This window comes from Prunus dulcis, chromosome 4 (genome assembly GCF_902201215.1).
Source record: "Prunus dulcis chromosome 4, ALMONDv2, whole genome shotgun sequence".
NCBI classification, from domain to species: Eukaryota; Viridiplantae; Streptophyta; class Magnoliopsida; order Rosales; family Rosaceae; genus Prunus; species Prunus dulcis.
In genome coordinates, this window is record NC_047653.1 from 15,053,737 (window position 1) to 15,070,503 (window position 16,767).

General features: G+C 33.6%; 1 protein-coding gene and 1 pseudogene across 1 annotated transcript; both read right to left on the reverse strand.

Moving 5' to 3' along the window:
• Positions 1-1,452: 1,452 nt before the first annotated feature.
• LOC117625461 (palmitoyl-monogalactosyldiacylglycerol delta-7 desaturase, chloroplastic-like) lies at positions 1,453-3,907 on the reverse strand. Its single transcript, XM_034357012.1, has 5 exons — positions 3,620-3,907; positions 3,313-3,453; positions 3,079-3,219; positions 1,802-1,908; positions 1,453-1,705 (listed from the first exon to the last, which is right to left on the reverse strand). Exons 1-5 carry the CDS (start codon positions 3,905-3,907, stop codon positions 1,453-1,455), a joined length of 930 nt encoding a protein of 309 aa, XP_034212903.1.
• A 1,323-nt stretch (positions 3,908-5,230) lies between these two features.
• The window catches only part of LOC117625462, a 14,185-nt pseudogene continuing 2,648 nt past the window's right edge, over positions 5,231-16,767 (reverse strand).

Below are 16,767 nucleotides of genomic sequence, written 5' to 3' on the forward strand. Positions count from 1 at the left end.
AGATTTGATATGAGTGTGTGTTTGTGGTTGAGGAGTTGATTTGAGAATTTGATTTGAGAAATTTGATACGAATTTGATTTGAGAGGTTTGTGTTTAAGGAGTTGGACGAGGGGATTTTATTTGAGAGGTAAGGCATTTGATTTAGGGTTTGGGTTTGAATTTCAGGGTATGATTTAAGGGTTTAGAGACAACTTAGGATCGATTGCTCTAATACCATGCTAAAATATAATATTTGGTTTGAAGGGTGCTTTACAAGGAAATAGATACAATAATTAATTAGGAGAATATCTCATAATTATACAAGGATGTGTCAACTATATAAAACAAGGAAGTAAATCACCTAATTAACTTAGAAAATAAATCTCCTTGATTCAGTAGGTTAACTCACATCAACAAAATTAACACCTCTACCAAGACGCAGAAAGACAACGCACACCTTATTACATTTTAGTTCCCTTTTTCCCATACATTATAAAAACAAAAACAAAAACAAAAAAAAGACAGACACATAAGGTGAAAATGATGTCACTTGAATGCATAAGAAGGCACCTTTGATGGACAAGCCAACAGGGTTGATTCATTGATTTTGGAGGTCTTGGGCAGAAATAAAAGTTGAGGCCTTTTATGTTCAACACTTACCGCATTCTAAACCAAATAAAAAATAAAAAATTCTCAGTTTAGGTGCTAAGTTGGTTAATTTACATAAAAGAGAATCGCTATATGAAAAATGCCAAAAATATTTCAGAATAAATCCCAAAAAGCATGAATTACACAAATAAAATGCCGTTTTTGCTACTATAATTCTTGGACTAAAAGGTTATATAGGAGGCCCCAATTTTTAGGGCCATATGACATCACTCAACTTGCATATTCTGTGGCGGGGCCTACATAGCAAGATGCATAGGACATGAATTGGGCCCGCATATACTCCGTAAAACACAAGTAAACAAACACAGAATAAGATGAGTGGGTTGATTCTCCGGCCCAACTGCTTATAACGAGTATTGGAAAATAAGACACGAACATGTACTTTTTTCTTTCTTTCTCAAATTCTATAAAGTGTAATGATTTGGAAATCTCAAGGGAATGGTCGTGTAATTTTCAAAATCTCAAAGAGTTATATGAAAACAAGAGAAATCTCATGAGATGTATGTGTAATTAACTCTTATTTTAATCTTAACTACTTAGTGTAAATGCAAATAAAGGTAACTTTTTTTCTTTTTTTTTTTATAACCAAACTAGTAACTAAACACACTTTTAACATGGGGTAAATTTTATTCATAATACATAAAATTACTTCAATATGCCAGAATTAAACACTTTTCATAGTTTATTTTTACACAATATGATTATAAGTGATTATTTTAGAAGCCATAGAAATAGGAGACTAATCCCAGAATCCACACCATGCATGAATATTGACCCCATTACAAATGCATGTAGGATTTGAAGCTACATATCCATAGTAGGGTAAATCTTCAAAGACTCATTTTGAGTAGCCAGGATTCTACTCTTTGAAGCTTTTCGTTGCTTTTGAATTTCAGTTGGGACCTTCACATCTGTTGCTAATCCAATAGCTTGAAGAAATTTTATTATGTACCAAGTAAAATCAAACTCCCACCATTCTAGCCCTTGTCGAGCTGAGTATTCAAAAGCGTGGTGGTTATTATGCCACCCTTCTCCAAGCGCTAACAGTGACACCCACCTAAATGATTAAAGATGATGTATAAAACATATTAATATCCCAATTTTACATATAGAAAGATGAAATATGGCAGAGTGGGGAATAAATACAATATACCAATTGTTCCTAGACATATCACCGGTGTTCCACGGTTTCTTTCCCCACATGTGGCCAACTGAATTAACTAGAAAAGTGTTGTGGAGAACAAGTACGGTCCTCACCCCCTGAAATTATAAGGAATTTAGATTTAGGCCATGTTTGGATGAAGAAGTTAAACATATAATTAGACAAAATTCATGTTTTAAGGAGTAGTATATTATGATTTCGTTATCAATTGGGTTGATAAACAAGGAAGTTTTAAATCCAGCGTGAAAAAAATTTAGAATATGAAAAGGTCGTAAATTTTATATCTAAATTCTACCTATATTTTGTTTCTTTAAAATCCCAAAACAATGTCATTTTAATATATAAACAACCACATATAGCCACAAACAAAACCACCGTCGGCACCACCACCACCTAATTAAGCCACAACTAATTTTAGTGTCAATCACTTCTGGTGTTATAACCCCAAACCCACCAACTACCTCTTGCCTTAGTCAGTGGAGAAGCTAGAATTGTAAGATTGGGGGGAATCGAAATAGGAAATAAAGTATATCAAATATATATGATTTAAAACTTACATGTTATAGTTTAATATTTCGAACTTAATCATGTCTAATTTAGTTTAGAGAGGCCATTAACTTAAATTACAAGTTGTCGATTATTAAGTTTATATAATATTATATATAATATAGTAGAGGAGGTAGGTCAAAAAATAAAAATAAAAATTAAATACGGGGATGGGGATTTGAACTTGGGTGAAGAGTGTGGAGCACATCCACTTTAGCACATCCAATAAGCAATATGACATAAATGACTATTACCGATCCAAGTCATAAGGGGTAACATTGGAATAAAAAATAAAAAATAAAAAAATAAAAAGGTTACATCATAAAATATTTATTTAAAAAAATGTAATTCTATGTGGCACAAAAGTCAAAGGACTTTGATCAAAGTCACCAAATTCGAGGATTAAACCCAACTCCTCAATAAAAATTTGAATATATATCAACTTTTCTATAATTAAAAACTGTATGTACACAAGCAAGGAGTCAAATGCACATTCAAGACCATTATATATAAAGAAAGAGGTTATATAATGATAAATTTGTGAGACGAATTTGCGAGTAGTTTCAGAATTCAAATAATAGAATCATGGCTTACCACTAATGTCAAACACATAGGATGGTATATACAGTTTCCACTATACTTTCTTTTGGATATAAATTTTTGAAGACCATATGTTCCCATTTAAATTTAATGGAAATTAACCAGTAAATAACCAATCTCACCATTCCCCAAACCAAGAAGGAAAATCCACCCGCAGCATATAGTAAACCTCCAAGAAGAACTGAATGCAGAAGGTTAGTATGACGAAGAAACCTATAGAAGAGCTGCTTCTTCAAATCTTCAACGTTCTTTAGGCCTCCACACTGCAAATTTCTCATTTAAATAAAAATAACGAAGTATGTATGAGAGAGAGAGAGAGAGAGAGAGAGAGAGAGAGAGAGAGATTTGTTTTTTACTTGTCCAAACCGATAACTGCTATCAAAGATCCAACCCATTTGACTATGCCAAAGACCCTTGATAGGGCTATGAGGGTCTTTCCCTGTATCAGTAAACTGATGGTGGTACCGGTGCGTACACACCCATTCAATCGGACTACCCTGCAAACCCAAACACACACGCACAGACATATTTTATCTTTCTACTAAGTAACAGCTAGCTAATACAATGAAAAAAAAAACATACGAAACGTTCTTGATCACATGAAATCCTTTTCCAGTTACATCGATGGATCAGAATAATTTCATATATGTACATATTATATACCTGAAGTGACAAAACCCCACAGTAGGCAAAGGAGTACTCGAGCCATTTTGGAAGGGTGAAACTCCTGTGGGCAAGATTTCTATGGTAAGAGAGAGTCACTCCTAAACCAGTCAAAAGATAGAGAGCCATAGCCACCCAAAATGCACCCCAGTTGAAATGAAAGGGTGCAAATAAACAAAGGCAATGCAAAGCCAACAACACAACCACTGCGGATATGTCTTGTATATTCCATTTCCTCCCCCAGAACTCTACATAGGACTTAACCAAAACCGTGCTCAAAAGCCCCATTTTATTACAAGAAGGTTGATCTTTCGTTGCATGATATGAGTTTGCAGAAAATTGGCCATTATATAATGCCGCGTCGTAAGTTAATAGGCTCTGTTTGATGGGCTGGACTGGATGGGATTTTTTTAATTAAAATGAATATGGGTCCTAGCTATTGTTTGGTGTGCTTATAATGTATCATAGTTTCATTGACTAAAGTTATCAGTCATCAAATTCAATTTTGATATATATTATTTGACATCTCCATTGGAAATTTTCTTAAGTGAGCAAACAAATTAAATATAAGATAATTATAAGCCTATAGGTTGAGTGGACAATGGATTACTAGGCTATATTTGGATGAACTACCAATCTTTTATAGAGTGAAATCACATTAAAATACATATAATATTTTTAAATATTTTTCAAAGGCTACCTGTTGCTAGTACCGCCGATGCCTATTTAGACAAAGACTTGGCTGCTTTGGTGTTTCGAAAACTCCTGTTCAACAAGGAAGGAGTGACAGAACAATTATATTGAGGTTTTTTTTTTTTTTTTTTAAATTTATAAATTTTTAAAAAGGCTTATTAGATCTAGGTTCAAAATGATTAGCTGCTACTGAGTTTAGTCAACGCGTTTTGTTTTAGATGTAGGTCCTTTGACATTTATTACTTTTTTTGTTGTGTTGATTTTACCATTTGATGTAAATAAGGAAAACACATTGAAAATCTAAATTTAATGTATTATTTCCTTGTAATTGAATTCTATAATTTAAATTTGAATAATGCTACTATCACCATATTTGTATGCCACATTTTCATATCACCTTATGATTTATTGACACTTTTTAATGAATAATGCTACTCTTACCACATTTGTATACCACATTCTTATACCATCTTATGTGGTAGCTGAGGTGGACAGCCACATCAATTAAAATGATTTAATATTTTCTTTTCTTTTATGATTTATTCCAATATTTGTTTTTCTAATTGTATTAATTAAAATAAACTTAATTGATTTAATTGACGTGGCATATAATATGAACATACCACGTCATGTGGTATAGAAATGTGGGATAAAAATACGGTAAGTGTAGCATTTCTCCTTTTTAATTGATGTGGTTGTCCACTTTAACTCCCACATAAGGTGGTATGAGAATGTGGTAAGAGTAGCATTACTCTTTAAATTTTGAATTCTTTACTTGATAGTATTCCTAATATATGGATAAAATATAATTTAATCAATAAAAAGTAAAGACCCACATATTATATCAATCGATCAGACAAGCACCCACATTCATGTAAATAGTGTTATTATTAGAACAAAATTTTTTTTAGTGATAAATCATGTTACCTGTAAGTCAGGAACATAAATTAGAAGACTACCTATAAATCATATACAAAAAATAGACAATAAAATTGTATGTTACCTATAAAAAAAAGGTACAAAAAATATTATTGCACATTGTCAAAAATATGAAAAATAATATATATACCAATGGATAGGCAACAGGCAATATGACATAAATGACTATTACCCGATTCAAGTCATACGGGGCAACAATAGAATAAAAAATAATTTTTAAAATAAAAAAAATAAAAAGATTACACCAGAAAATATTTGAAAAGGAATGTAATCTTATGTGGCACAAAAGTCAAAGGACTTGGATAAATGTCTTGAAATCCGAGCATTAAGCACAACTCCTCAATGGGAGTTTGTTTCTATATCAAATTTTCTATATTAAAAAATTATAAAAAAAAAATTGTGACTTAAAGTCCACAAATTTGTAAAATTTATTGTTTTGCAAACCCTATAACCATGATCTAATTTAATTGCATGTCGGTGCACACAGTTGCGGTGGTGATAGTGACAATGTTGACAATAGAAGCACGGACGGGGCCACTCCTATGCCGGGAGTGGCCTTGACCCCTGTCCTCCCCCCCAAATTTTTTGACCTCCCTCCTGTACTATATTATATACACTTAATAATCGACAACTCGTAATTTAACTTACTGGCTTCTCTAAAATAAATTAGACATGATTAAGTTCAAAATATTTTAACTCTAACATGTAAGTTTTAAATCATATGTATTTGATATACTGTATTTTCTATTTTGATTCCCCAATCTTACAAGTGACTAAGGCCCACTAAAAGGAAGTGACTAAGGCAGGAGGTGGTTGGCGGGTTTGGGGTTGTAACACCAAAAGTGACTGACACTAGAATTAGTTGTGGCTAAATCAGGTGGTGGGAATGCTGACGGTGTGGTTTTGTCGTGGCTATATGTGGCTTTTATATATATTAAAATCACATTGCTTTGGGATTTTTAAGAAACAAAAATCTAGGTGGAATTTAGAAATAAAATTTACGACCTTTTCATATTATATGTAATTGATATAGTTTATTTTCTATTTTGATCCCCCAATCTTACAACTGATTAGAAGTGACTGAGGCCCACTAACAGGAAGTGACTGAGGCAGGAGGTGGTTGGCATGTTGACACTAGAGTTAGTTGTGGCTAAATTAGCTGGTGGGAATGCTGACGGTGGTTTTGTCGTGGCTATATGTGATTTTTTTTATATTAAAATCGCATTGCTTTGGGATTTTTAAGAAACAAAATCTATGTGGAATTTAGAAATAAAATTTACGACCTTTTCATATTTTAAATCATATGCATTTGATATACTTTATTTTCTATTTTGATCCCCCCAATCTTACAACTGATTAGAAGTGACTGAGGCAGGAGGTGGTTGGTGGGTTTGGGGTTCTAACACCAGAAGTGATCGACACTAGAATTAGTTATGGCTTAATTAGGTGGTGGGGATGCTGACGGTGGTTTTGTTGTGGCTATATGTGGTTTTTTTTTATTATTATTTATATATATATTAAAATTGAATTGCTTTGCGATTTTTAAGAAACAAAATCTAGGTGGAATTTAGAAATAAAATTTACGACCTTTTCATATTCTAAATTTTTTTTCAATGCTGAATTTAAAACTTCCTCGTTTATCAACCCAATTTATAACGGATATTATTAATAATTTAGGTGGGTGGCACTGTTATCTTTTGGAGAAGGGTGGCATAATAACCACCACGCTTTTGAATACTCAGTACGACAATTTGATTTTACTTGGTACATAATAAAATTTCTTCAAGCTATTGGATTGGCAACAGATGTGAAGGCATCCTAGTTGTTGAACCTGAATAGTACTAACAGTGCACGCTTATTACTCCGTGCATGCAAAATCTGGTTTATGAACATTTCAAAATAATAATCAATAAATTTAAGACATTAATGGACTTTATGTTTAGGGCATGCATGCCTTTATTTGCGGCTTTAAATGGAGTACTGTATATGCGCCAAGAAAATAATTTAATATGCCAGCTGCCTTATTGGTTCCCTATTATACGGTACGGACAAGAAAATGGAGCACTGTATAACCTACCACCTATAGATATAAAGTAATGCTAGTAGCAAACAACATGAAATCATTCATTTTAATTCAATTATTTTTGCTAAACCATTTTAATTCATTTAACTTAAATATGTTAATTTCTCAAACCCTTACCATCGCTCATCCTTCAAACCTCTATTGTTGTCCTATAAAAAAGAAATAAAAAAAACCCTCCATTGTTATCATTGCATCCGTCTCCGTAGAGATGAGTTTTCTCTTTTCTTGCCATCCCAGGCACTGACATCCTGAATCGATTTAAAGAAATATGGTATGGAGAACATGGCAGATGGGAGATTCACTCAGAGATTTAGAGATCAGCCGTGGGCTTTGTTCATCTCAAAATGGTGTTTTTAATCATGACTTCGCAACCAAGTGAAAAAGTTTTTTTTTGTGAGGATGATATGCCCCTGGTTTGGGTCTAAAGGCTTTCATGATCTTTGATCGAATCTACTCTGTAATGAATTTTTTTTTAAGACCCTCAAATCTAATCTTTTATGAAGAAAAATAATATTAAAATCAGATGAAAGGGTGATACAAGAAGAGTGGGAGGGATGTGATATTAGGCGGCAATGGCGGGTGCCTCTGGGCTCTGGCGGTAGTGATTGGGTTCAAGGATGAGCCACGGTGGGTTTCAATGAAGAGATAGATATTAAAGTTAAATAAATTAAAATGGTCTAACAAAAGAAATTGAATTAAAACGAATGATGTGGCATATGACATGAATTGTCATGTTATTTGCTATATTAGTTGGTATTAAAAAGTTGGTAAACAAGTTGGTGCTTCTAGCATTATTGGTAGATATATATCTTACATAGGAAAATTACATTGAGAGCATTTTTGCTCACCATTCTAACCTAATGTATACCATCACCACCATTCTCAATACTTGACACGTATCCATTAGCATAACCATGGTTCCATAAATACAATAAAAGTGTTAACTATGGTTAGGCCCATGGACATGTGTCAAGTGTTAAGAAGGGTGGTGAAGGTACACTTTGAGTTAAAGTGGTGAGGCAAAAATATCCAAATTACATTATATGACAAGACCCGCCCCGGAATTCTCGAAATTAAACATTTAGATTTAGGCCATGTTTGGATGAAGAAGTTAAACATATAATTAGACAAAATTCATGTTTTAAGGAGTAGTATATTATGATTTCGTTATCAATTGGGTTGTTAAACAAGGAAGTTTTAAATCCAGCATGAAAAAAATTTAGAATATGAAAAGGTCGTAAATTTTATGTCTAAATTCTACCTATATTTTGTTTCTTTAAAATCCCAAAACAATGTCATTTTAATATATAAACAACCACATATAGCCACAAACAAAACCACCATCGGCACCACCACCACCTAATTAAGCCACAACTAATTTTAGTGTCAGTCACTTCTGGTGTTATAAACCCAAACCCGCCAACTACCTCTTGCCTTAGTCAGTGGAGGAGCTAGAATTGTAAGATTGGGGGGAATCGAAATAGGAAATAAAGTATATCAAATATATATGATTTAAAACTTAGATGTTATAGTTTAATATTTCAAACTTAATCATGTCTAATTTAGTTTAAAGAGGCCATTAACTTAAATTACAAGTTGTCTATTATTAAGTTTATATAATATTGTAGAGGAGGGGAGGTCAAAAAAATTTAAAATTAATATTAAATACGGGGAGGGGGATTTGAACTCAGGTGAAGAGTAGGAAGCACATCCCCTTTAGTCAACTTGAGGTACACAAGCGAGGAGTCAAAGATGCATATCCAAGACCATTATATATAAAGAAAGAGCTTATATAATGATAAATTTGTGAGAAGCATTTGCGAGTGGTTTCAGAATTCAAATAATATTGCGCATGCATTTGTATCAAAAATAATAGAATCATGGCTTACCACATGGTTGGTATATACAGTTTCCACTATACTTACTTTTGGATATAAATTTTTAAAGAACATATGTTCCCATTTAAATTTAATGAAAATTAACCAGTAAATAACCCAAACACACACGCACAGACATATTTTATCTTTCTACTAAGTAACAGCTAACAAAAAACATGCGAAACGTTCTTGATCAAAGAGTTACATCGATGGATCAGAATAATTTCATGTATGTACATATTATATACCTGAAGTGACAAAACCCCACAGTAGGCAAAGGAGTACTCAAGCCATTTTGGAAGGGTGAAACTCCTGTGGGCAAGATTTCTATGGTAAGAGACAGTCACTCTTAAACCAGTCAAAAGGTAGAGAGACATAGCCACCCAAAATGCACCCCAGTTGAAATGAAAGGGTGCAAATAAACAAAGGCAATGCAAAGCCAACAACACAACCACTGCGGATATGTCTTGTATATTCCATTTCCTCCCCCAGAACTCTACATAGGACTTAACCAAAACCGTGCTCAAAAGCCCCAATCTTACAACTGATTAGAAGTGACTGAGGCCCACTAACAGGAAGTGACTGAGGCAGGAGGTGGTTGGCGGGTTTGGGGTTGTAACACCAAAAGTGACAGACACTAGAATTAGTTGTGGCTTGATTAAGTGGTGGGAATGCTGACGGTGGTTTTGTTGTGGCTGTATGTGTTTTTTATATATATTAAAATCGCATTGCTTTAGGATTTTTAAGAAACAAAATCTAAGTGGAATTTAGAAATAAAATTTACGACCTTTTCATATTCTAAATTTTTTTTTATGCTGAATTTAAAACTTCCTCGTTTATCAACCCAATTTATAACGAAATCGTAATATACGATTTTAAGATTCCTTAAAACATGAATTTTTCTAAATACTATATTTAAGTTCTTCATTCAAACATGCCCTAAATCTAAATTATAATTTTAAGGGTGAGGATGGTACTTATTTTCCATAGCACTTTTCTAATTAATTCAGCTGGCCACAAGTGGGGAAAGAAACCATAGAACACCGGTGATATGTCTATGAACAATTGATATATTGTATTTATTCCCCACTCTGCCATATTTCATAGTGCTAGATGTAAACTTGGGATATTAATATTAATAATTTAGGTGGGTGGCACTGTTAGCTTTTGGAGAAGGGTGGCATAATAACCACCACGCTTTTGAATACTCAGTACGACAAGGGCTAGAATGGTGGCAATTTGATTTTACTTGGTACATAATAAAATTTCTTCAGGCTATTGGATTGGCAACAGATGTGAAGGTCCCAACTCAAAATCAAAAGCAACGAAAAGCTTCAAAAGTAGAATCCTGGCTACTCAAAATTGGCAACGAAAAAAACTTAGTGAGTAATCGTGTGACTTATAAGTTAGGAACATAAATGAGAAGACTACCTAAAAGTTGGGAACATAATTAGAATACTTCCTATAAGTTAGATACAAAAATAGACAATTAAAATTGTATGTTACCCATTAAAAAAAAGTACATAAAATACTATTACACATTACTGAAAATATGAAAGTTTTAAATCCAGCATGAAAAAAATTTAGAATATGAAAAGGTCGTAAATTTTATGTATAAATTCTACCTATATTTTGTTTCTTTAAAATCCCAAAACAATGTCATCTTAATATATAAACAACCACATATAGCCACAAACAAAACCACCATCGGCACCACCACCAACTAATTAAGCCACAACTAATTCTAGTGTCAGTCACTTTTGGTGTTATAACCCCAAACCCGCCAACCACCTCTTGCCTTAGTCACTTCTAGTCAATGGCGGAATTAGAATTGTAAGATTGGGGGGGAATCGAAATAGGAAATAAAGTATATCAAATATATATGATTTAAAACTTAGATGTTATAGTTTAATATTTCGAACTTAATCATGTCTAATTTAGTTTAGAGAGGCCATTAACTTAAATTTCAAGTTGTTTATTATTAAGTGTATATAATATTGTAGAGGAGGGGAGGTCAAAAAAATTTAAAATTAATATTAAACACGGGGAGGGGGATTTGAACTCAGGTGAAAAGTAGGAAGCACATCCCCTTTAGTCAACTTGATGTACACAAGCGAGGAGTCAAAGATGCATATCCAAGACCATTATATATAAAGAAAGAGGTTATATAATGATAAATTTGTGAGAAGCATTTGCGAGTGGTTTCAGAATTCAAATAATATTGCGCATGCATTTGTAACAAAAATAATAGAATCATGGCTTACCACATGGTTGGTATATACAGTTTCCACTATACTTACTTTTGGATATAAATTTTTAAAGAACATATGTTCCCATTTAAATTTAATGGAAATTAACCAGTAAATAACCAATCTCACCATTCCCCAAACCAAGAAGGAAAATCCACCCGCAGCATATAGTAAACCTCCAAGAAGAACTGAATGTAGAAGGTTAGTATGACAAAGAAACCTATAGAAGAGCTACTTCTTCAAATCTTCAACGTTTTTTAGGCCTCCATACTGCAAATTTCTCATTTAAATAAAAATAACAAAGTGTGTATGAGATATATATATATATATATATATTTGTTTTTTACTTGTCCAAACCGATAACTGCTATCAAAGATCCAACCCATATGTGACTATGCCAAAGACCCTTGATAGGGCTATGAGGGTCTTTCCCTGTATCAGTAAATTGATGGTGGTACCGGTGCGTACTCACCCATTCAATCGGACTACCCCGCAAACCCAAACACGCACTAACAGACATATTTTATCTTTGTACTAAGTAACAGCTAGCTAATACAATGAAAAAACAAAAAACATACGAAACGTTCTTGATCAAAGAGTAACATCGATGGATCAGAATAATTTCATATATGTACATATTATATACCTGAAGTGACAAAACCCCACAGTAGGCAAAGGAGTACTCAAGCCATTTTGGAAGGGTGAAACTCCTGTGGGCAAGATTTCTATGGTAAGAGACAGTCACTCCTAAACCAGTCAAAAGGTAGAGAGCCATAGCCACCCAAAATGCACCCCAGTTGAAATGAAAGGGTGCAAATAAACAAAGGCAATGCAAAGCCAACAACACAACCACTGCGGATATGTCTTGTATATTTCATTTCCTCCCCCAGAACTCTACATAGGACTTAACCAAAACCGTGCTCAAAAGCCCAATCTTACAACTGATTAGAAGTGACTGAGGCCCACTAACAGGAAGTGACTGAGGCAGGAGGTGGTTGGCGGGTTTGGGGTTGTAACACCGAAAGTGACTGACACTAGAATTAGTTGTGGCTTGATTAGGTGGTGGGAATGCTTTGACGGTGGTTTTTGTGGCTGTATATATTTTTTTATATATATTAAAATCACATTGCTTTGGGATTTTTAAGAAACAAAAAATCTAGGTGGAATTTAGAAATAAAATTTATGACCTTTTCATATTTTTATATGTATTTTGATATAGTTTATTTTCTATTTTGATCCCCAATCTTACAACTGATTAGAAGTGGGAGGCCCACTAACAGAAGTGGACTGAGGCAGGAGGGTGGTTTGGTTTGGGGTTGACACTAAGTAGTTGTGGCCTTCAATTAAATTGGCTAAATTAGGTGGTGGGGGATGCTGACGGTGGTTTTTTGTTGTCGTGGCTATATGTGATTTTTTTTTTTATATAAAATATATATTGCTTTGGGATTTTAAAAACAAAATCTTATTTGAATTTAGAAATAAAATTTACGACCTTTTCATATTTTAAATCAATGCATTTGATATACTTTATTTTCTATTTTGATCCCCCAATCTTACAAAATTAGAAGTGACTGATATCATTTGACCACTCAATTGAGTTATTGAAATTTTAGCATTTTCTTGAAGCACCGTGTTCATTGATTTTGTAAGACACAATTGGATGTCGAAACGATTTCCGATTTGTCTAATTTTTTGTAAGGATGATCTATGAATGAATACCTACAAAATAGATGGTTTGGATCATTGGGAAAAAAATTGTGGGGTACCCTAAAGGGCGTCCCTCAATAGAAGGGGACTGTATATATATATATATATATATATATATAAATTAAAATCGCATTTCTTTGGGATTTTTAAGAAACAAAATCTAGGTGGAATTTAGAAATAAAATTTACGACCTTTTCATATTCTAAAAATTTTTGTTATGTTATGAATTTAGAAATAAAATTTAGAACATAACAAAATCTAGGTGGAATTTAGAAATAAAATTTAGCTTTTGGAGACGGGTGGCATAATAACCACCACGCTTTTGAATACTCAGTACGACAATTTGATTTTACTTGGTACATAATAAAATTTCTTCAAGCTATTGGATTGGCAACAGATGTCACTACTACAAAAAGTGAAAAAGACGACCAGAAAACAACGACGGTTTAAGTGAAAACCATCGTGGTTTTTAAAAAGAACGGTTCTAAAAACACCGTCGTGTAATACCACCTTAGACAATTAAAAATGGAGATTCAAATGGCTGTTCAAAAACAACGACGTACCTAATTAAACAACCGACGTCTATTTGAAACAGATTTCCGCAGTGTAAAATCAAAACCAACAAAGAACGGCAGAAGTTATGAATCGACCGACGTAGAAAGTAAAGACGACGTTTTCAATAAAAGCCGCCATTTTTACTCATAAAATAACACGACGAGGTTTTCGTATAAGACGCCGTATAATTACAAACAAATCCACGACTTTAAAATACAAAATATCGCCGTATTAAATTAATTTACAACGACGAAAAATATAAATATATCGACGTCATTCTCGTATAGTTCTACGACGTTATTTTTAAATCGTACTATAAAATTTAACGTCGTATTTATTCATTTTATACGTCGTACATTTAATTTAAACCGTCGTCTTAATAAGAATTTTTGTTAACAATTTTTTTTCTTTGATTTTCTTATCCTACGTCGGTAGATCTACTTAATGACAAGAATTGAAATAACCACGACGGTTTATATAGAAAACCGCCGACATAACCAGAATTTCCTGAGATCCCAAGGGTTACGAAATCTTACCAGATGGAACTCTGTTCCACATCATAATCTTAACAGATGACACAGATTTGCAATCAAAGAGACAATTTTTTTGGAAGTTGATGATGTGTGTGCTTTTGTGTATCTACAAATATTATACCTAACGTCGTTGCAAATTTGCAATCAGAGAGACAATTTTCAACGACGGTTATATTATACCTAACGACGTTTAAAAAACAAATCAACGTCGCTCAACAAATATATTTCGTCGTCTTAGTCTTACTTAAGACGACGAAAAACGTCAACAGTAATTCAAAAACAGTCGTTGTTTTTATACTCTTATTTTTTTTAAATCTGTCATCCAAAAAAGAAAATTTACATATTCCACAACATTAATTTCCTTCATTTTAAATTTCTTTGATTTTCAGATTTCTTCATTCCAGCACATCTGATCTTCAGATTTCCCTGAGAAGCGAACTTTCCTTCGACAGCGAGTGGAGGCCAGACTTGCATCTCTTTTGATGGAAAGCAAGGAGTATTCAGAAGCACTAAGTGTCCTATCGGGCTTGATCAAGGAAGTGAGAAGGCTAGTTGACAAGCTTCTTCTTGTGGACATAGATTTGATGCGAGTAAGCTCAATTTCTCTTTGAAAAAGACATCCAAATTATTGTCTTTGAGATGTGAGAGACAGTGTCTCTGAGAGAGGAAGAACTTGGAACCCTAAATGTAAACCGAAAATGAATGAAAGCGACAAATTTATAGAATAAATTTTTAAAACCAACGGCGGTCCTTACAAAAAAAAACCGCCGTTTAAATTGTAAAATCAACGTCGGTATGACCGACGTATATTACAGAAATCCACGTCGGTAAATTAATAAAAACGACGTGTTAAATAATCTACCATGACGCGGGTTATTACTTATGTACTTTAATTTTTGAGTTTACTACGACGGTACCTACAACACTACTGTCGTATTTATTTACCACGTCCGAAGTTAAATTTGCCGTCGTATTTTTTAATTTATACGTCGTAGTTATATGTAACCGCCGTATTATTTTTTTGAAATGGTTTTATATATAAGCAACTTTTCGTCTACCTGACTTACACATGCACTGTTTCCAAAACCGATTAAAAATTTCAATCTCCCAGAGAAAACTTTTCGTCTTTTTTCCTTGTCAGAGCACTGTCAGAGTATTTCATCGTCTTCCTCTCGTCTTCTTCGTCGTCTCTGAACTTAAAGATCGATCGTCTTCCTCTTGCTTTCGTTGCACGCAATAGGTAACTTTCATTTTCACTATTTTGGTTACTGTTTTGCATGCTCATCCGTTTTTTGTTTGAAAAATCTTTTTACCTTTTTTCTGGCCAAAATCATTTTACTTCTTTCCAAGTTTGATAAAATATACAGACAAAAAGGGAAAGTTTTCAACTTTGAAGACAACTACCTCAACTAAATAAGACGACGGCAGCTTCATATTTACGTGGTTAAATATGTAGACCACGACGGTTCGTCAGTCGTTCTAGCGTCGTCTGAAAATTGACAAAGTTGTTTTTAAAATTATAGTCTTTTTTTTTTATTTGCTTGTTTAATTGCAGGTTTGATTTCTCTGAACAAGGGTTTTTGTTTTTCCCTAATTTGATAAAATATAAAGAAAAAGAAATTAGGGTTGGTATCTAATATAGACGACGGTATATCTATTGTTTTACGTCGTGTGAATGTTAATACCATGACGGTGTATTACTATTGACGTCGTGTGAACATAAATACCACGATGTTATATAAATAATGGTTTTAAACATTTATTACGTCTGAGATTATTTCATTGCGTCGTTTAAAATCATATCATACGTCGTATTTTATTAATAACCGTCGTTTATGTTCTTAATCTTTTCCTGAAATATTTTCACTTGCAGTTTTGTCTGTTAAAATGGTTTCTCAACACCAAACTAAGGATTCTGGCTCCAAGAAAAATGGAGATAAGGAGCTTGGAATGGTAGCTCCTCAAGACAAGTCTTTGAAGGAGATGAAGTCTTCGAAGAAGATGAAGTTTGCTTCATCATCTGCTGAGACAGAAAGCCAGACAACAATCTCTGATGATTCAAAGATTGGTCGAGGTATGAGCACAATGCCTCGTGTTGTGAAGAGAAAGCTTCAGAAACTGAGGCCAATTGTTGAGTACAATAAAAGGGGGAAAGGTATTGGCCAAGCACATAGTGAAATGTAGTCGTACATTGGTGTCTTGGCACGCTCTAGAGTTCCACTTGTGGACAAGAAATGGTCCCAAATCCCCAAGGATATAAAGGAGCAGATATGGGAAGCAGTTGACATGGCTTTTGTCGTAGGTCAAGGGGCAAGAACTCTGTTTTAGCTTCTGCTGCCAAGAAATGGAAGGATTTCAAGTCTACACTAACGAGGCATTATATCCTTCCATACACCAATGACAAGGAGAAATTAAGCCAACCCCCGAAAACATATAAATTCATAGAGAAAGCACAATGGGATGCCTTTGTAGCTTCAAGGCTTTCCAAAGATTTTGAGTCTGTGCATTCTCA

Excerpts from the sequence above, each read along its gene's own strand:
- LOC117625461 (XM_034357012.1), bottom strand. The coding sequence starts at position 3,907 with ATGGGGCTTTTGAGCACGGTTTTGGTTAAGTCCTATGTAGAGTTCTGG. Across the intron at positions 3,454-3,619 it reads GTGGGGTTTTGTCACTTCAG|GGTAGTCCGATTGAATGGGT; the intron begins GTATATAATATG and ends TTGGGTTTGCAG. Across the intron at positions 1,909-3,078 it reads CCTTCTTGGTTTGGGGAATG|GGGGTGAGGACCGTACTTGT; the intron begins GTGAGATTGGTT and ends TTATAATTTCAG.